Source organism: Furipterus horrens, unplaced genomic scaffold (assembly GCF_987537825.1).
Source record: "Furipterus horrens unplaced genomic scaffold, mFurHor1.1.pri manual_scaffold_17, whole genome shotgun sequence".
Lineage (NCBI taxonomy): Eukaryota > Metazoa > Chordata > Mammalia > Chiroptera > Furipteridae > Furipterus > Furipterus horrens.
The window spans coordinates 99,953,285-99,974,642 of record NW_028327187.1 but is presented as its reverse complement, the minus strand read 5'-3'; the positions used below and the strand labels follow the sequence as shown (position 1 = coordinate 99,974,642).

At 38.5% G+C, this 21,358-nt stretch overlaps 1 protein-coding gene and 1 pseudogene across 5 annotated transcripts in view; both read left to right on the top strand.

The window, feature by feature from the left end:
• The window catches only part of GK (glycerol kinase), a 68,550-nt gene that overhangs the window by 39,231 nt on the left and 7,961 nt on the right, over window positions 1-21,358 (top strand). For all 5 annotated transcript variants that reach the window (XM_090265456.1, XM_090265458.1, XM_090265457.1 and 2 more), the window contains 4 exons: window positions 6,355-6,397; window positions 7,016-7,096; window positions 19,690-19,768; window positions 20,864-20,960. In XM_090265456.1, the coding sequence (XP_090121582.1) occupies window positions 6,355-6,397; window positions 7,016-7,096; window positions 19,690-19,768; window positions 20,864-20,960 (300 nt within the window). The remainder of the gene's footprint in view (window positions 1-6,354; window positions 6,398-7,015; window positions 7,097-19,689; window positions 19,769-20,863; window positions 20,961-21,358) is intronic.
• LOC149991684 (transcription elongation factor A protein-like 8) lies at window positions 2,609-5,996 on the top strand (annotated as a pseudogene).

The following is a 21,358-nucleotide window of genomic DNA, read 5'->3' as shown; positions in this document are numbered from 1 at the left end:
TCATATTTTTGTGGAATTTTTGGTGCTGTTCTCCTGCCACTGCATTCTCTCCATTGTCTGGAGTTTCTCCTTAGCGAAGAAGCAGAAGGAATGATAGAAGTGGAGATTTGGTGTGTTTTCCTCCTAATCTGGTCTCCTTAGTGCTCACACACGTGGAGTCTAACAAGCCCCATATCTAAGAGTAATAAGATTGCTCCTACTTTAGGATGAGAAAACAGATGCTCAGGGAGATTGAGGTAATAAGTGACAGAAGCCATCTTTCCACCCACATCCATGGGATTTGAATTAGCCAGGCTGTTAACCTCTACACTTTACTGCCCCCTGTGTGGTGAAGATTTCCATAGGCCTGGCAAGAGACTGTCCACATGCAATTGTTCTTTTCTTGACAATTTCCTAAATCTCTCATCAATGTTTAACTTCAGTGATTAAGTTCTTCTTTTGTGACTAATGGAATGTGTAACATTTTAAAGATTTTATTTTTATTTATTTTTAGAGAGAGGGAAAGGGAAGGAGAAAGAGAGGGAGAGAAACATTGATGTGTGAGAGATACATTGATTGGTTGACTCTCACCCCCCCCCCACTGGGGACCTGGCCCACAACCGAGGCATGTGCCCTGACTGGGAATCAAACCAGTGACCTTTCAGTTCACAGGCCAGTGCTCAATCCACTGAGCACACTAACCAGAGCAGAATGTCTAACATTTTAGATTAAATGCTCTTGTAGTCTAGCAAGGTCAGCAGTCCTCGTGTGAGACAGTGAGTACGGCGGGGAGAGGGGAGATAATGAAAATTCTTTGCAGGCCATGGTATCCAAGGTTTACCAAGACCAAAAAAGCTTGAGTCAGCATGGTTCTGGAAACATATTCAGCTTGTTGAGTAACTCTGTAGCCGCTGCAACTTGGAGGTGGGAAATCACACATTAGAAGATCTTTGGGCTCCTATTTCTCTTCCTGAGGAGAAAAGACACAAGTATACAGTTAATCATATTATAAATGAGAACTTCAGTGCCATAAGAAACTTTGAAATATGGCTGTTGGGTTCCAAAGGAAGGGGAGAAAAATTACTAAATATTGTTTTAGCAATAAGATGTTTTGAGGAATGAGCCATATTGGCGAGTACACAGAACACGGAAGGAACAAAGATGGAGAGGAGGAAATGGAGGGCTTTGTTTAAAGACTATAGAGAACATTCAGGTAGGGAAGTGGTAGCAAGAAAGACTAGGATCATGTTATGAAGCCCTAAATTTTGGACTGAGGGTTTTTTTCTCTCTCCTTTCCTTTCCTTTCCTTTCTGTTCCTTTCCTTTCCTTTCCCTTTCCCTTCTTCCCATCCTTCCTCTTTCCTTCCTTCTTTCCTCCTTCCCTCCCTTCCTTCCTTTCTTCCTAATAAGGGAACAACTCCGTTTTCTTTACTTGCTCTTCAGTGAGTTTCCATCCATGAGGGCACAGCATGACACGGTTCTGTGTGCAGTGGCATAAGCAGGAAGGTGGCTTAGGAACGTGGCTCGCACCAGACCCTGTGCCCACGAGCGAGAGGCTCCGTTCCCCAGACGACTCTGGTTCTGTTCACGTTGCCACTGGGAGTCAGTGTTGTTCTTTGCTTTGTACCCATGAGCCCATCTCTTGCTCCGATGGAGTTCAGTCTCATCTCGAACACAGACACCTTCAGTTTTAAGAAGAGCCGTGCGCTCCCTCTAGTTCCTGAGACCCTGCTTATAGCAGGCACACATGGCCTTGGCCACAGCCTTCCAGGCACATTTGTCGTTACCGAGTCTTGTTCCTGGCAGCCTTCCCAGGCTCCCAGATGGCATAAAGAGTCTGAGGACTTTTTTCTTGATAGGCAGTGGGACACTTCTGGAGGTTTGTGAGCTGGTGTTCAGAGGTGACTGAAACTGTTGGTTTAATATGGCAGTCCTAGGTCAAAGTGAGGCGAGACTAGAGGCAAAGGCCCTAGAGGAGGCTACTACAGTGTACTTGTAACTAAGGCAAGGACTAAGAGGGGTGGGGATAAAGGAAGGCTGCAGGTAGATGTCCATGGCACTGCAGAGAAACAAGATACAGGAAGTAGGTATAGAAGCCAGTCACCTGCACTGAGTAGTTAGGCTTCATGAAAATAAAGAACAGGTCCAAGTAGGAGAATTTCAGTCTGGGAAATATTTGTGATACTGGTAGGCTCTATATTGCACGTATTTGGAAATGTGGAATGAGTTTAGTATAAAAGGAGAGATTTTGAATGTCCCCTGTTTACAGGTGATTTTTTTGAAGCAATAGTAATAGATAAAGTTAGCATGAAAAAGTGTACAGGAGGAGGAGATATTTAGGAGAAATAAGAGACACAGAGATGGGAAATTCAGAATAATAGAATGTAGCTATTCATTCATGTGGAAGTCCAGAGCAGAGATATTTAAGAGGGAGGCTTGGTCAGCAGTATGTAAGACTACAAAAAGGTCGTGGAAGCTCCCTATTGCCGGAGGAGAAAAGTGTCCCGGGTCCTTTCAGGACACTTGGTCTTTGGGGAGTGACACAAATAGAGTGAGGGAAGGAGAAAAATTTCCAGGATCCCTGCAGAATTCATTTAATTCAAAAAGGAAATCATAGAAAAAGACTCAACATGCACAAGTCTTCTGAAGGAAATGAAGGAAAACCACAGAACATGCCAAAGGCTGCGGGAGACCGCCCTTCAGGAGATGTACCACAGGAGGCAGAAGGAAGTCCTCAATCTTCCGTAGAAGGTGTAAGCCGGGAGCATAAGGAAACCTTAGAAAGGGGCTAACTCAGCCTGCCCAAGGATTGATTGATTTATTTAGGACAACTTTTTTTTTTTTTTAAAGATGTTATTTAGTTTTAGAGAGAGGGTAAGAGAGGGAGAGAAATGTTGATGTGTGAATACCTCTTGCTCAGCCACAGCTGGGGACCTGACCTGCAACCCAGGTATGTGCCCCGAATGGGAATCAAACCAGTGACCCTTTGGTTTGCAGGCCGGCAATCTACTGAGCCACACCAACCAGGGCCTGCCCAGGGATTTAAAGAGGACAGTCCCATTAGGCATTTGGACCCAGAAGAAAAGCTAAGAAGAGTAGATGAGTTGGAAAGGCTTAAGGAAGAAATAAGAAAAGTAAGAAACAAGTTTGTGATGGTGCATTGGAAGCAAACGTCCATATCCTGTGTGCTTTAGGCCTTGGATTCTGTTTTTTTTTTATCTGATGTACAACCTGGCCCCTGCTTTCTTTCTGTTAGAATTTTCTGATGTATCTTTTACCTTTGTTTTACTTTTAATCATCTGGTGGAATTTTGTTTTAGGTAGTTTCCCTGTCACAAGCATCTTACTGGGTTTTGTATTTTGACCCACTCTCCAGTCTATTTAACTGGGAAGTTTCACACAAATGCATGAAAATATGTTCATCCCATATTGTAAAGTAAAACATAACAAGTTACAAAGCAGCATATTTAGTATCAGCTCATGTTATGTAGGATAAAAATCCCAAATTGTGTGTGTGCATGTGTGTGCATATACGTACATGCATACATCAAAAAACTTAACTGTTCTTATTTCTTTGTGGTGTGAGTTTTTTTTATGCTTATATGTGTTTTTTAATGAACACGTGTCACAGACAGAATTAAAATGATTTTAAATAAGAGAATCAAATAGTTTTCAACCAGCTTATAAGGGTGGTGAGGGCATCTGACCTCTTGACTAAATAACTTAAAATATAAACCTCAAATCACCTCTGGATCTCTTAGCCAGTGGAATAAAGCTGGCAATTATTACAAAAGAAAAAGAAAAAAGAAAAAAAGATCGTGGAGGCTGAGAATGAGAACAGGCCATTCATTGTACATAGAAGTCAGGTCTTCAGTGGGACCTCCAAGGATGAGACTTTAGTGGAATGTTCAAGATGGAAGCCAGCTTGCAAATGGTCAAATGGGTGTTGTGCGTAGGTGGGAAAAAAAAAAGGTAGCAAGACAGTATCTGCTTTGCAAAAATGCAACCATCCAGGAATGGTAAACTCACTTGTTAGATTAAAACCAAAAAATAAAATTTAAAAAGAAAAAAAAAAAATCAGGGTCATACCAAGTTTGGAGAATTTCGTTTGTGATTTTAGTCACAGCCAGACCAGAGAATGTTTCTTTGGAGTCAGAGGAGAGAACAGATGGAAGTTGTTAAATAAACAGGAGATAAGTGATGAGCAGAACAAAGTCCTAAGAGGCTGGAGAGATTGGGACTGAGAATTCAGTTAATCTCTCTGAACCTCAGTAGGGAGCCAGTAACAGCCAGCTCAGAATTCAATGGGAAACCCCTCTCTTTCTGCGTGAAGGAGCAAACGATGGGCGATTCTAATTTTTCTTTCAGTTTACCTGTATTTTCTAACTTGTTGAGAGTGAACATGAGTTACTTGAACATCAATTTTGCTTTTAAGAGAAAGAACCTAAGACAGATGCCTCCTCTCCCCAGAGGTACTAAGAGTAATAAAGAAGACCTTTTAACCTCCTTCACAGCTTGGGCCAAGGACTTCTCACCTTTGCAGAGGTTAGAAAAGTCAGACGTCTCTCTGGGATGTTTGAACACAGGACACTCTTAAGGAAGGTCAGATAGACCATATAAATGCTAAAAACACTAAATCTGTTGCTAAAAACACTAAATCTGTTGGATGACTGCAAAGAAAGAGTAATAAAATGTAAGAGGAAAAAAAATTGCCTGTGTACTGCTTTGAAAGCTGTGGCCTCAGTGTAGCAGTGGGTCTCTTCATACATTGCTAATGTTCATTGATTACTTATTAAGTATACTAACTTAAGGATTCACTTTTACCAAGTGCCCTGAGCCTTCCCATCAATTTTGTACTTTTAAGACTTGTAAACCACCGTTCATGTGAATGGTGTTTATATGGGTGCTAAATTGATACAGAATCATTAACTTCCATTTTTATGAGTATTTATTAAAATGTATAAACTTCAAATATATAGCTTTTTTGGTGTTGCAGAAGTAAAAAGGTATGTGATTTAGGTGTCTTCATTTGTAAATGTATTATTACTTATACCTAATGTTATTTGACTGGTGTCTTTAAAAACTTAGATATTCATTAATGCCATGTTCCTTGAACATGTCAGCTGTGCGTCATGCAGGCCAAGAATATATTTGGTTGGGAAGAGATACGATGCCATGGGCTAATTCTTACTCAGAACTATGGTATCTGGAAAAACGTTGATTGGAAAAAAATTGCCCTTGGTTTCTGTGTGCTCCACAAGACAGATGCGGCAGATGGGGTCTGTTGACATAGTGCTGACTGAAAGTAGCTTCTGCTGGGATCCCTCTGCCTGCCCTGGGACTGAATACTGCCCCTTTTCCCATCTGCCAGAAAGTATGTCACAGAGCATAGCAGCAGGGCCTGTTGGGAGGCAATCCAGAGCTCAGGCAGGACAGCTTGTGGAAAGCCAAGGTGACAGTCGCAGCCAACTCTGTTGAAAAATGTTTCCCTGTAGCCCGTACTGGTATTAGTCTGGGCTGCTTATTTTCCTGGCACAAGTCAAAACTACTCACATCCACATGCCAGACTTGTTGCAGAGTCCGAAGCTTACGCTGATAAAGCTGCCACAGAATAAATACAGTTCTTCCATGACAACCATGTTACAGTCTCCCAGCACTGTTAAGAATGCCCAGCTTTGGCCCTGGCCGGGTAGTTCAGTTGGTTAGAACATCTTCCCAATAAACCAAGGTTGTGGGTTCGATCCCTGGTCAGGGCACATACAGGAATCAACCAATGAATGCATAAGTAATTAGAGCAACTAATTGAGGTTTCTTTCCCTTCCTCTGTTTTTCTAAAATCAATCAGTCAATGAAAAGAATACCTGATCCTGCTGAGATGGGAAAGCTAGACCTGTCCCAGCAGTCCTGCTACACTTCCCCGCACTCTGGACTTGACCTCCTCTTGTCAGAAAATAGTGGCGTTTCTGTTTGTGACCATGCTAATGATAGAGCTAAGCTGGCCAGCCCCATTGGTGGGTGAATGGCTCTTAATCACATTGCTTCAGTCCACATGAATTAGTAGCAACATCACTGTAACTGAAGGTAGAATTGGTTATAATTCAGTGATATTTTATAAACAAAGCCCTGGCTAACCACTGGATGTGATACCTGCATTTTTCCACTAAAATTGCACTAAGTACATTTTCTTCTAGACTGAGCTTTAAAACATGATTCCAAAAGCAGTGTGTGATGTTGGTTACCTTTTGGAACTTTTCTAAAACTTTAATAAAATGACTTTTATTGTAATAAGTTAAATGTCAGTTTAAATAATTTGTACTATTAATGTTTCACCACTTTTAATAAAATTGTCATACTGTTTATTCTTTCCCCAATTATAGGTATGGAACAGGCTGCTTCTTACTATGTAATACAGGCCGTAAGGTGGGTTTTTCAGATCAGAAGATTGGTGAAAGTCTTCTTTAACTTTATATAAATAATGCGCTCAATGATGAATGTCACTAAATTTGAATGGTTCTAGTAAGAACCATTCTAGGTTCTTTGAATTTTATATATGTTTTTATTTTTTTAAACATTTTTATTTATTTATTTTTAGAGAGACGGGAAGGGAGGGAGAGAGAGGGAGAGAAACATTGATTGGTTGCCTCTCGCACATGCCCCAACCGGGGACCTGGCCCACAACCTAGGCACGTGCCCTGACCAGGAATTGAACCAGCAACCTTTTGGTTTGCAAGATGACAGCCACCCACTGAGCCACACCGGTCAGGGCATGAATTATATATATATATGTTTTTAATTGTGTTGGTGTGATATGTACACTAGGACCTTCTACGTTGTTAGATTCTTTTTTTCTTTTTTTTTTTTTTTTGGACCTTGATAGATTCTTAATGCAAATCTAATTTAGAAGTACTGGTAATTTTTCTAAGGCTTATTTTTTTAATTGTTATATTTATTGAATGATTTTGTACCTAGGTTATTTTAAGTTTTAAAAAAGCTGTCTGTATTTTCCTGACTACTGAAGTCTTTTTCTCTTTCCTATAGTGTGTATTTTCTGAACACGGCCTTCTGACCACAGTGGCTTACAAACTCGGCAGAGACAAACCCGTATATTACGCATTGGAAGTAAGTACTTTTCAGTCAATATGGATAAGGTGACAAACATTCAAAATTAAGAAAATCTCAAGTGTTTTCTAACATCTTTCTGGTAAATTTTAATATATAGCACTGAAAAAACTGTTTTCTTCTTGATATTTGGTTGAATGGAAGGCACCCGGGACTGAGCTGGGGGTCAGGACTCCCAGGAGACCTTGAGTATATTGGTTCCGCAGTTCTTTTCCCAATTAATTGTGGGCTTAACCACTTCATTGTTATTTAGCTGCTTCGCAGTGTAAGATTTTTCTTTGTCAAATTTAATGAGGGATTGATTTGCTCTAACATTGCTTTCAGCTTGAAAATTCTGTTTTTGTAACCACAGTGCACCAGTGTTACGAAGAGAAACACTGGGCACAAAAAGGCAGTGCAGCTCTCTTCGTGTGTCTCCATACAAATACTTTGTGTCACATTTTGATGTGGGAAACAAAGTGCGCAGATTTATGCCATTTCTCACTGAAAGCTTTTGTTTCAAAACGTGTTTGTCAGTTCTAGTGGCAATAAAAAAATGATTTAAATTAAAAAAGGGAAATCATGGCATAAAAAAGCAAACATTTACTTCAGAAGTCAAAGAAGCAGAGTAATCCTCAATAAAATCAGGTACATTTCATAAAAGCATTTCTTTACAGTCAATTTTAAATGTCTCTCTTGTAATATATAAATATAGTATATGATCTGAAAACTTATTGACTCTTGTTTCCTGGAGTATCTAATAATAATTTGCTTAAAAGTGTTAGACTTGTTTTTAGTTAAAACATTTTATTAGCTGTTAAGCCTAGAGCATGAAGAATTTTAGTTATTTCAGTTTTTTCTTGCCCTTTCCCTATATAACCCCTGTAACCTTGGCCCCAATCCCTTTTTTAAAAAAAAATTTTTTTTAAAGATTTTATTTACTTATTTTTAGAGAGGGGGAAGGGAGGGAGAAAGAGAGAGAAACATCAGTGTGTGGTTGCCTCTTGCATGCCCCCACCTGGGGACCTGGCCTACAACCCAGGCACGTGCCCTGACTGGGAATTGAACCAGTGACCCTTTGGTTCTCAGGCCAGTGCTCAATCCACTGAGCTAAACCGGCCAGGGCCAATCCCCTTTTTATGGGTAATAAAAAGCATTTGTGAAAACACTTGAATTGTATATTAAAGGTATCCTAATACTTCTTCAAACTTAAACTCCTACCAGTTCCTCTTTTTTTCCTTACATGGGAGACAGCCAGTCCTTTAGAACTATAGATACCTTCAACCTGCAAAGGGCCTGAGGAATACAGGTTACCTGACCTTAACTTCCATCCCAATATGAAAAGCCTTCTCCTCTATCCTCTGTCCATATCCTTCCAACTTCTGTTTGAAGTTAACACCAAAAACTGCTTCTTACTAACCATCGGACCTAGATCGGCTGTCAAGAGCATTCATATACTAGGAGGCCGCTATCAGTTTTTCTGGGTCTTCCTATCCAGGACAAACTTCCTTGTGCCCTGATGTCACATGATTGCTAAATGCTTTTGAGTTCTGGGCTGCCTTTATTAGATGCATCCCAATTTTGCCAGGGTCTTCCAGAATAGAGTAGAATATTCCATGTGCAACGTGACCTGTACTCGCTAGAGTGATGTGGGCATCGCTGACCATAAACGCTGCTTTGGCTTTTCTAGCCCGAGAGTTGCGTTAATTGAGTCTGATAACCTCATATAGTTGGTTCTAGGAACACATGGTAAAGGATCTAGCACTTTTCCCAATGAATAATTTCAAGCCCAGTCTGCTTCATTCTGTATCTGCACAGATCTTCCGTTACTCTAATTTCAGATCTTTGTTTCTTCCTGTTAAATTTTGTGATAGTGATTTCAGCCTAGACCCACAAAGACTGAATTCTTTTTCATGCTAGTCTGTTACTCTTTCAGTTTTGTCTCATCTGGAGACTTAACAAGCATGTGCTTTTTGATTTTGTTTCAATTCATGTAATTTTGTTTAGATTCATAAATTTTAAAGCTGAGATGGCAACAGGCTTTGTGACACCCTCCTCTCCCCTTGTTTTACACACAAGGAATCTGAGCATAGACAAGTGAAATTGGAGTCACTTGGCCCAAGTAACTTTTGACAGTTACTGAGTAGCTAGCTGATCCAGGAGGCAAATATCCAGGCTATTGGGCTTCAGAGTCTAGATGCCTACGCCACCCCAGTGGGCCTTCTCCTTCCTTGTAAATCTGAATATTCAGGACTGCAGTCTCCCAAGTTCAGTTCTTTTTCCCCACTGCGTCTCACATGCCACTTCCTTAGTCTAATTAACAAACACTTAAAAAAATTAAACCAAATGAAAAAATAAAGAGGGCAGGGATAAAGCTTGATTGGTAAAACTTTTTCTCATTCAGTTCATGCTAATGGCACATGGTCACACTGCTTCCTTTTTTCTCTCAGTGCTTACAAAGCACACGTTTAATTTTCATTTCTTTAATTTGACAGCTTGTTGTTGTTAGGCTTGGCAATCTGAGGTATGAAAATTTCACTTTCTACCCTTTTAAAAAACTGAAACTGTAGCTGTCCATCTTAGTATTTAGTCTTTTTATTCTCCCTCTCCTGATTTGGAAGCAACAAAATGCATTTCTAACTTTTGTTTGTTTGGGTTTTTTTTTTCTTTTGTGGTGCCTGAAACGTTTAAGGTATTACTTAATTACATATTTCCCTAAAAGTGCTTACAGTTGTTTAGTATTTAACCTCCTGGCCATGATGAGGACGTTGAATGCTTCACCCTCACCACCTCCACCAGCGTTTAGTTTTCATGTCCCTTTTTTCTTAAACATGCAACAATTAGTACTACAGTAGTCCCTCTCCATATCGCAGTTCACTTATCGCGGCCTCCCTGTGTCGCAGGATTTTTTAAAATATTATATTTAATTATTTATCGCAGATTTCTTGCTATATTGTGGGATTTTGCGGTACCGTATATGTATGTTGTTAAAGTTACGTAGGTTTAAGAGTGTAGAATATGTTTAGGAACATAAGTAGTGTTTATAAAAGTGTGGAAAAGGTTAATAAGGGAGTGGGAAAGGTTAATAAGGGACTGGGAACGGTTTATAAGTGTGTGGGAAGGGTTTATAAAGCCTTAAAAATATATAAATACTAAAATAAATGTAGTTTCTACTTCACGGATTTTCACCTATTGTGGGGGGGGGGGCATCTAGAATGTAATACCTGCGATAAGTGAGGGAGTACTGTATTTTGTTTTCTGGTCTCTAGTAAATCTAATTTGTAAGAGTCTGGGGTGGGTAAAAAATCTTAAATTAGCAATTGTTTTTCCTGCATCCCTTCTGGCCATTTTTGATGTTAATGAAACCTGCTGCTCTGATCTAACTGGTTCCTTTGTAGATAATCTTCTTTATTATCTGAGAGTTAACGTTATCTCCTTATCATTGATGCTCTCTAAGTCTTACTAGAATGTTTGGATTTATCTTTACTTATTCTGTTCAGTACTTGGATACAAGTCTACCTTCAATTCTGGAAAATTCTCAGCAATTATCTCCAACTATTGCTTCTCTACCATTACTGCCATTCTCTTGCTGTTGTATGGAAATTGGAACCTCTCACCCCCACCCTCCCTGTCTCTTAACTGCTCTTTTGTATTTTTTAAACATTTTTACTGAATTTATTGGGGTGGCATTGTTTAATAAAATTATATAGGTTCCAAGTGTACGATTACATAATAGTAAATAACTATTTGAAATTGGCTGTTTTGGTTCCCTTGCATTTACATATAACTTTTGTATTTTTAAAGTCTCTTCATTTCTCTGTGCAATATTCCTGGTGAGTTTCTCAGTATCTGCGTTACATTTTCAAATTCTCTTTTTAAAACAAATAAAACAGAACGAAACCTTTTTTATTGTGAAATATAAGACACATACAGAAAAATGCATGAAATGTCATGTACAGCTTAACCAGTTATTCTAAAGAGAAGACCTGTGTACCCTCATCCAGGTCTGCAAACAGAACACTGTCAACCCCCAGGAACCCCCTCTGTGCCCCTCGGGAGCACAGCCTCCTCCCTCCCCCTGAGGCAGCCACTGCCCTGACTTTTCTTAAAATCACTTCCTTATCTTTTTTGAAAATTTAAATCATTTGTTATTTTTCGATTACAGAGTACATACAGTATTATTAGTTTCAGATGTAACAGCCCAGTGATTGGACATTGTATAACTTTCTTAGTGATTCGTACCCATCTGACACCATACATAGTTATTAGAAAATTTCCTTACTTTTCTTTATAGTGTCAACACTTAAATGTGCAACCCAAAGCACTAGAGATTAGTTTTGCATGTTTTCAATATACTATACATTTAAAATGTAAGAGAAAGAGAAGAAACTGAGAGAGACTGAGTCGCACAGTATGTATTCTTTTATCTGGCTTGTTTCATTCAACATTGTATTTGTGAGACTCACCCATGTTATTAATGTAGTTATTGTTTGACTTTTCTCATTACTATATAAAAATACCACCAGCAGTATATGGGAACACTTAATTTATTCATCATCTCTATCTCTCCTATAGTTTAATCTATTACATTTTTAAATTTCACTCAGTAATTTCATTCTAGGATTTTAAAAAATATTTTATTTATTCATTTCTAGAGAGAGAAGAAGGAGGGAGAAAGAGAGGGATAAATCTCTTGCACGCACGCCTTTAACCAGTGACCTGGCCCACAACCCAGACATGTTCCCTGACTGGGACTTGAACCAGAGACCTTTTGGTTCACAGCCCAAGTGCTCAACCCACTGAGCCACACCAGCCAGGGCTATTTCTAGGATTTTTAATTGGTTATTTTTCATATCTACCTGATTTCGTTTTATTTCCCTTTTCTTTTGATTCCTAATTTCATGAATTTTTAAAAGGAAACCATACCTTAATTTATTTCTTTGATTACTTTTAGCACATACTTATTTTAAAGTCTTTGCCAGACTGTTAGCTTTTGTTGCCTAATGTCTTAATAATAGATTTCTTGTATTTTTGAATTTTCACTTCCTGTCTCTGTTACATTAAGCTGTAGCCTTAGTCAGCAAGTAGACAGTTGCTTTTGCAATCATCCCTACAGTGGTAGGAGAGCGCCACCTAGCGTCTGACTTCAAACACTGAAGCTGATTCTATTCCTTGTGTTACACAAAACATTTTGGACATTTTGGACATTTTGGATCTCTTCCCGCCAGAGGAGCCAGTTTCCAGCCACCACTCCTGCAGAAATTAATCAGAACCCATCATGCTTGCCTTGACTGAGTAGCTCAGCTGGTTAGAACATTGTCCTGATATCCAGGGTTGTGGGTTTGATTCCTGTCAGGGCACATACAAGAATCAACCAATGAATGTATAAATAAGTGGAACAACGAATCTCTCTCTCTCCCTCTCCCTCCCTTTCTTCTCCACCCCAACCCCCTAAAAATCAATCAATAAGTAATTTTTTTTAATTTTATTTATTGATTATTAGAGAGAGGGGAAGGGAGGGAGAAAGAGAAGGAGAGAAACATCAATGTGTGGTTGCCTCTTCCACGTCTCCCCCAACTGGGGACCTGGCCCACAACACAGGCATGTGCCCTGACTGGGAATCGAACCGGTGACCCTTTGGTTCATAGACTGGCGCTCAATCCACTGAGCCACACCAGCCAGGGCAGTAAAAAAATTTTTTTTTTTTTAAAGAACCACTCATGCTGTATCTTCAAGGTATACATGGCCATGCATTTCTGTTTCTGTCCACATCGACACTATTCTGTGTTTGAATCAGCATGTGTTATTTTGGTTTTCTCTTTTTACATTTTGTCTGTAACCCTCTGTGTTTAGATGGTGCAAACTCACCATCTCTGTTCATGTGAACATCTACTTTTTTTCATCACTGAGAGAATTCTTTTAGTCTCGTCCTAACCCCTGGCATGTGATCATCTAGACCTGACATGCTAACATCTCTAGGTTTCTGCTTTCATTCTCGCTGAAAAGGAATTGGGTCGCATAATCCTTTACTTGTTTTAAGGTTTTAAGTTCATGTTTAGCTGCTTAAATTTGTCCCACTCTTTCTAGGTGAAAGTTTTTTTTCTCAGTGATGGAAGAGACTGAAGCAAAAGAGTGCGGTTGATTAGTTCTGCTTCCCCTCTGATGTCTTTCTTCCCGAAGCTGCATTCCTCCCTGTCTTCGCTCATCTGTTTCTAAATATTATTTCACTAAACAGAATCCTTTGGGGGCTTTTGATATGATCATGAACTTGAGTTTATTTAAGACTTGAGACTTCCGTGTTCCGTATTCTCTCACTAATATATAAATACCCTGAGGCCAGGGTACATGTCTGTTTTCACCACTCCATCCCAGCCAAGTGACATGTAGTAAATGCTCAATAAGTATTGTTTACATACAAAATCCTATATTATGCTGTTAATGTCTATTTAAATATGAGCTTCAAAGAGGGTTTCCTGTATTCTGACCCTCCTTGTTTTTTTTCTTTTTTAAAAGAATTGCTTTTAAGATTTTATTTATTTATTTTTAGAGAGGAAGAAGGGAGGGAGAAAGAGAAGTAAAGAAACATCAATGTGTGGTTGCCCCTCCCACATCCCTGGCATGTGCCCTGACTGCGAATCAAAACGGCGACCCTTTGGTTGTCAGGCCCGCACTCAATCCACTGAGCCACACCAGCCAGGGCTCCCCCTTAGTTTCTTTCAATGTGCTTTCTCCCCTGTCTTCTTTTGTCTGATTTATAATTATAGTGTTAAGATGTTCTTTTTAGTTTTTCATGCCTCTCAAGCCAGCTATTCAATTTTAGGTATATGCCTATGCATTACTTAACTATTGCTGTGTAAGTGTAAGTGGCTTAAAGCCACACCCATTTATTTTGTTATCTCAGTTTCTGTGGGTCGGGAGTCTAGGCACTGCTTAGCTGGGTCCTCTGCTCAGGCTGCAGCCAAGGTGTTGGCTGTGGATGCCGTCTCATATGCAGCCCCATCTGCTCCATCCTGTTCCAGACTCACTCAGGTTATTGGCAGAATTCAGTCCCTTGCGGTTGTGGAATCAGTTCCTTGCTACCTGTCAGCCATAGGCTGCCCTCTGTTCTTTCCACCTGAAGACTGCTAACGTGATATTCTGATGCAACATAATCACGTACATCCTGGCACATTTCACATGTGTTGTTGGTTAGAAGCAAGTCATAGGTCCCACCATGTTCAAGGGGAGGGATCATGCAAGGACATGACCCCCGAGAGGCAGGGATCCTGGGGGCCGCCTTAGTTAACGATCTGTCTGTCACAACCTGTAAACACTGTTCATGGACTTCTGCCATGTAGTTTTTTAGAAACTATGCTTTCTGAGCAATAAATGCTTTCAATTTTAATGCCCTAACTTGTTGCTGAAGCACTAGTGATATAGAATACATTTCAAAAATACTGCTCTCCCAGTTCCACTTTGTGCTCTTTTTCTGTTTTCTATGCGATTAAAAATGCTATAGAGTTAGATTTTGCATTTGTAATCTTATACAAATGAAGTAGAGACTAAATTATATGTGGAAAGATACTACTGTGGCATACACAAACCTGTTTACTATGCCTAGTGGAGGATTTTAAGCAATTTGAGGTTTATTTTAATTTTACATAATTTTTCTCCACACCTATTGATTTTAACTGTAACTCTCTTGTAAGATAGAAATCCACTGCATCCTGAAATACCTATTTTGCACTGAATCTGTTCATGGCAGTGGCATCCATGTCAAGGAACATTAGAGGAAAAGTATGTTTACCTGTTACGACATTACATGAGGTCTACTTGATTATTTTTAATCCAGCCTTCCCATTGCCTATTTCTTAGCCTTTTATTATTTCAGGCTATGTGTCTAGTTTTTTAATAAGTTATTCCTCTTGTCCTGTTCTCATTTAGTTTCTTCTTCTTTATACCCTCTCATTTCTCTTTTGTCTTTCTTAGAGTACAGCTATTAGGCTTGTGTGTTGTGTGCGCCTTTCATGACTTAGAACAAGGGTTGATTTATATTTGTAGATGACATGCTGAAGTATCCGGTCTTTATATTTAGAATATAATTGACAGTAACTTATTTGATAGCGAGTAGACAGTCACCTTCTGTCATTTTAGGCTTCCACCTTCCATATTATCGTCTGCCTCTGAATACAGAAGGCCATACTTTTTGTGAATTTGAAGGTTTCTTTTATTTTTATTAATTTTTTAAAGACTAAAGCCATGTTTATACCCTGATACCAAAATTATATACTTCTTTCAGGTAAATGTTTTTAAGCTACCTTTGATTTTCATATATTGAATTTATTTCTTCATTCACAACAAAACACTCCTGTATACTCCTGATGGCCACATTTAAAATGTTTTTCTTCTGGAGTCTTGACAGTGGCTTTTTTTTCTTCTTTTGTTTTGATCTAAATAATACCCTCTGGTTTTCGAGCAGTTACCTTTTAAGTAAGACCTCAACTTTTGTTCTAATAAAACCGTATTGCCTCCTCTCAAAAAAAAAAAATTGTCTAAGCATGTAATATCTTGCTTTTTTCAATGGAAATGAGGTACCTCAGCACTGTGCTTCCCAAAATAGAAAATTTCACTAGCTGATGGCCACAAAATCACTCTACTAGAGTTCTGGCATGATAGCTTTTTAACATTTATAGAGTACTCACCTAAAACTATTTGAAACTATGCCCATTTCTTGGTTAAGTGTCATTTCAGGTTATTGTCTTTTTGAGCATTTAAGGAGAAGGGACATCTGGTTTTGTTTTTGGTTTTTCTTCCCAATTAGACCTAGAACTGTGGTGTCCAATATGGTAACCTCTAGCCACATGTGGCTCTTGAGCACTTGAAATGTGGCGAGTCCAAATTGAGATGTGCTGTGAGTGTAAAATATATACTCTATTTCAAAGACTTAGTACAAATTATACGTGGATTATAAAGTATCAATAATTTTATTGTGATTACAGGCTGTAATAATATATTTAATATATTGGGTTAAACAAGATATATTACAATTTATTTAACCTGTTTATTTTTACCTTTTTAACATACCAACTAGAAAATTTAAATTACATATGTGGCTCACATTTACAGTTGTAGGCAAAAGTAGGTGAATAATAACTAATAATGCAATAATTATTAAATAATAATACAAGAATAAACTCCGGGCTCTCGCTGGTTAGCTTAGTTGGTTAAAGTGACATCCCAGTACGCAAAGGTTATGGGTTCGATACCGAGTTAGGACACGTACAAGAATCAACCAATGAATGCATAAATATGTGAAACAAGAAACTGATGTTTCTCTCTCTCTGAAAATCAATAAATTTTTTTAAAAGAATAAACTCTGTGTTTCATGTACTCACAACTGTAAAACTACTTTTGTCCACCCCTGGTTTTCTACTTAACAACACTGGTCTAGAAAATCTTACAGTGCACATCTACTGCTCTTTGGGAACTGCTGTCTCCGAATTGTTTGCTCCCAAAGGAAATTTGAGAGTAACATTCTCAAGTCTCTCTAAGCAAAAATTTACTTAGTTCCTTCGATAGTCCCACTAAAGTACCTAAATCTATAAGATATCAACGTTAGGAAGTATACATATGATTTCACTTACATGTGGAATCTAAAGATAAAACAAACAAACAAAATTGAAACAGACTCATAGAACTAGTGGTTGCCAGATTGGGGGGGGGAGGTCGTTGGGGGACTGGGTGAAGGAGGTGAAGGGATTAAGAAGTACAACATAAATACAGCATAGGAAATATAGTCGACAATATTATAATAACTATGTATGGTGCCAGGTGGGTACTGGAAATATATCAGGGGGACACTTTATAAAGTATATGATTATCTAAGCACTGAGCTGTACACCTGAGACCAATGCAAAATAAACATTTTTTTTAAAGTTAGGAAGTATATTAAGAACTTGTTTGGGGTGGGGAGAAATAATATGTTAAGAGTCTCTTATAAGGTATTTGTTGAATTTTCTTTGTCCATTTTTTAAAAGGTTTAGTTTATTTTTGAAATTTATTTATTTTTAGAGAGATGGGAAGGGAGGGAGAAAGAGGGAGAGAAACATCAGTGTGTGGTTGCCTCTCATGTGCGCCCAACTGGGGACCTGACCCACAACACAGTCATGTGCCCTGACTGGGAATCAAACCAGCAACCCTTTGGTTTACAGGCCAGCACTCAATCCACTGAGCCACACCAGCCAGGGCTCTTTGTTTCCTTTTTAAAACCTGGTTATATTTGCACAACAATGTCAAATTTCTTCCTCAAATAATTTTTTACAGCTAAAAGGCCACTGTATAAAGAACAATTGTGATGGTCTGCAGCTTTGCACTTACATATAGTGAGTTCTCATAGAAGCCATGAATGATAGAATATATCAACATATTCAGTATCGACTTCATTTACATCCTAAAAACTGACAGCAAGAAGTGGGTGACCGGCCCTGGCTGCTGTGGCTCAGTGGATTGAGTGTCAGCCTGCGAGCCAAGTGTCGCTGGTTTGATTCCCAGTCAGGGCACATTACTAGGTTGCATATCAGGTCCCCAGTTGGGGGCTCCAGTGAGAGGCAACCACACAGTGATGTTTCTCTCCCTCTCTTTCTCCTTTCCCCTCTCTCTAAAAATAAAATAAACAAACAAATAATTAAAAAAAAAAAAAAAAAAAAGAAGTGGGTGACCATTTGTAATTCAGTTCATTGAACTGGGAACTGGGAGGTAGGCAACAAATAAACATTGTGCTTCCTACACTTAATATCACTTGTAATTTACATTAATAATCTGTGTAAATGAAACAAAAGGTCGCCAGGCAACCAATCAATGTATCTTTCGTACATTGATGTATCTTGCCCTCTCTTTCTCCCTTCTTTCCCCTCTCTCTAAAAATAAATTAATAAAAATCTTAAAAAAGAAACATCAGAACCAAAAATCTTTTTTTATGGAACTCCAAATGGTTTGTGCTAATACATTTCTTGCCCTCAGGATCTTTTTAGAACAGCTTTATTGAGATATAATTCACATGTTGCATGATTCTTTCTTTTAAAAGTGTACAATTTGACCCTGGCTGCTGTGGCTCAGTGGATTGAGCGTCAGCCTGCAAGCCAAGTGTCGCTGGTTCGATTCCTAGTCAGGGCACATGACTAGGTTGCACATCAGGTCCCCAGTTGGGGGCGCGAGTGAGAGGCAACCACACAGTGATGCTTCTCTCCCTCTCTTTCTCCTTTCCCCTCTCTCTAAAAATAAAATAAACAAACAAACAAATATAACTAACTAAATAAATAATTTTTGAAGTGTGCAATTCAATGCTTTTAGTATATTCAGTCATGCAACCATCACCACAATCTAACTTCAACACATTTTCATCATCCCAGTCCTAGGCAAAAACTAATTTACTCTTTACCTCTATGGATTTGCTTATTCTGGACATTTCTTATAAATGGAATCGTATAATATATTGTCTTTTATGATTAGGTTCTTTTACTTCACATGTTTCCAGAGTTCATCCATGTTGTAGCAGAGCTTTACCCTTTTTCATGACCAAATCATATTCCATTGTGTGGATGCACTGCATTTTATTTATTTTTTAAAGATTTTATTTATTTTTTAGAGTGGGAGGGAGTGGAAGAAAAACATCAATGTGCAAAAGAACCATTGATCAGTTACCTCTTGCACCTTCCCCAACTGGGGCCTGGCCCGCAACCCAGGCATGTGCCCTGACCAGGAACTGAACCGGTGACCCTTTGGTTTGCAGGGTGATGCCCAACCCACTGAGCCACACCAGTCAGGGTCATGTTATTTATCCATTCATCAGGCAGTGGAAACCTTTTAAATGCTTAAAAAGATTAACAAAGCTAATATTTATATTCAGTAAGAACCTTCCTGTATATTCTCATATTGGGCTTCATAGTAGTTTGTTTAGGTAGGTGTTGCTAACGTCACAATTTATAAGTGAAGAAACAGGGTCTCAGAAAGCCTAAGCAATTTATCTAAGATCACAGCAATTAAGAACCAAAACTAACACTCAAACCTGGTTCATATGACTCCAAATCGTTTTTTGTTATTTTTTTTCTCATTGGCACAGCTGCCACCCCCATCCCCTGATGATTTTGTTGTAAAGAATAATTACTTCATAGTGCTCATCTCTACTAACTTTTCTCTTGTTGTTCTCTGATTTAACATACTGTTAGATATGGGAAATAGACTTGAAAAGAACTTGTAATGTGGCCTCCCCCGATAAATTTGTGGATAAGATGGGAATGTCTTCTAGGTGATAATATACCTTAGCTTAGCAGCAGGTAGAACAATTGTACAAGAAGCAAACCGCTCAACACATTGATGTCCACCTATGGGCGGCTGGGAGGGAACAGGTCCAAGGGTGCGCTGGAGGGTTCTCTTCTCTCTGTGTCACGGAAAACTTCTATAATTACCTAGATTAAAACTATGTTTGTGTCAGAAGACCTAGATTATTATTTGTGGAAGTCCCAAAGCTGAAGGTTTTGAATTTTATCCAGGTGTTAATGTCATACACAGAGCATATGCCCAATACAACTTTTTATAGTGATAACATATTTCTCTTGGATTCCTTTTTTTCCCCATAGGGTTCTGTAGCTATAGCTGGTGCTGTTATTCGCTGGCTAAGAGACAATCTTGGAATTATAAAGAGCTCAGACGAAATTGGTGAGTATGTTCTAACAAAGGGTTAACATCTGAATAATGAAAAATTTTTCATGTTTTACCTTTGCCATCTGTTAGTACTTGTGCTTTTTTGCCCCATGTGCAACATTAAATTATATAGATCCCTATTATGAGTTTGATTTATACATAAAAGACTATTTTGTGAAGATTTATAAAATGAGTTGACATATTTAGTGGAGGTTATTAATAAACTGGCAAGGTAGGGCATAAAAATTACCCAGGAGTAAAATTGAACACCAAAGATTGCCAGAACCCTCAGGTAAAGTAGTCCAGTTAAATTTATCTGAGGAGAAAGCTTTAAAAGCTCTTGAATTAGAGGGAGCCTGAAAACTCCAGTACCTATGATTTAAGTATTAATATGGATATTTTCAGTTCATGGATAATTATTTTGAACTCACCTACCCACTTTTTGCATCTAACTTGTTTAATTTTGTCTGAAGGTGAGATCATCAGAAACACATTTCTGATTAGGGTTGCACTGGAGGTCACTTCTTCATCTTATAGTTAGCAACCTTAAAAATCATGGAAATGAGCTCAAATACGTTAATGAAACAAATTAATTCCTTTATTGGGCGGGCTAGGTTACATTTTAGTGGTGCTATTCAATGTGGGGCAATTTATTTTTTTTACTTATTTATTTTTTGCTCCTAGCATACTGCTATAATTAGGAACTTTTTTTTTTTAATTATGATGGTTTGGGATTTTTAAAGATATTTTTAAAATTTTTATTTGTTTATTTGTTCATTTGTTTATTTTATTTTTAGAGAGAGGGGAAAGGAGAAAGAGAGGGAGAGAAACATCACTGTGTGGTTGCCTCTCACTCGTGCCCCCAACTGGGGAGCTGACGTGCAATCTGGTCATGTGCCCTGACTGGGTATCGAACCAGCGACACTTGGCTCGCAGGCCGATGCTCAGTTCACTGAGCCATAGCAGCCAGGGCCTAGGAACATTTTGTTGTATTAATGAATAGGAAACCAAAAGCACTGTCCTGATTTTTTTTAAAAATAGATGTGTTTATTGACTAAAGTATATGTTAGAGTGACTATTGTTTTTGTTTTTCTTTTTTTTTACTATTAGAAAAACTTGCTAAAGAAGTAGGTACTTCATATGGCTGCTATTTCGTGCCAGCATTTTCAGGGTTATATGCACCTTACTGGGAGCCCAGTGCAAGAGGGTAAGGATTAAAAATCAGGTATGCTTTGAAGTGATTTTAAACTGTTGAGGAAACCTTTTCTATTTGGAGAGTATAATTTCATAATCTTTAATCGCCAAAAAGTTATAAGTCATGTGACAATAAGTGTCCACCATGTCCATATTCATGTTAGTGTTATTATCTTCTATCTTCAAGGCACCTGCAAGTGATGTATCAAAGGGGCATCATCTCGATAGATGCTGATATTGTTTTATATTTTGTCATCTGTTCAGATGGATCAAGAACTTTTTCATATGCAGAGGCAGATTGTGGACCACAAAGACTTTCTAAACTGCCTAATGTTTATGTCCAGCTTTATTATTATTATTATTTTGCCTTTTTTTATCGTTATTCTTTTACAGCTGACCCAATTTTCTCCT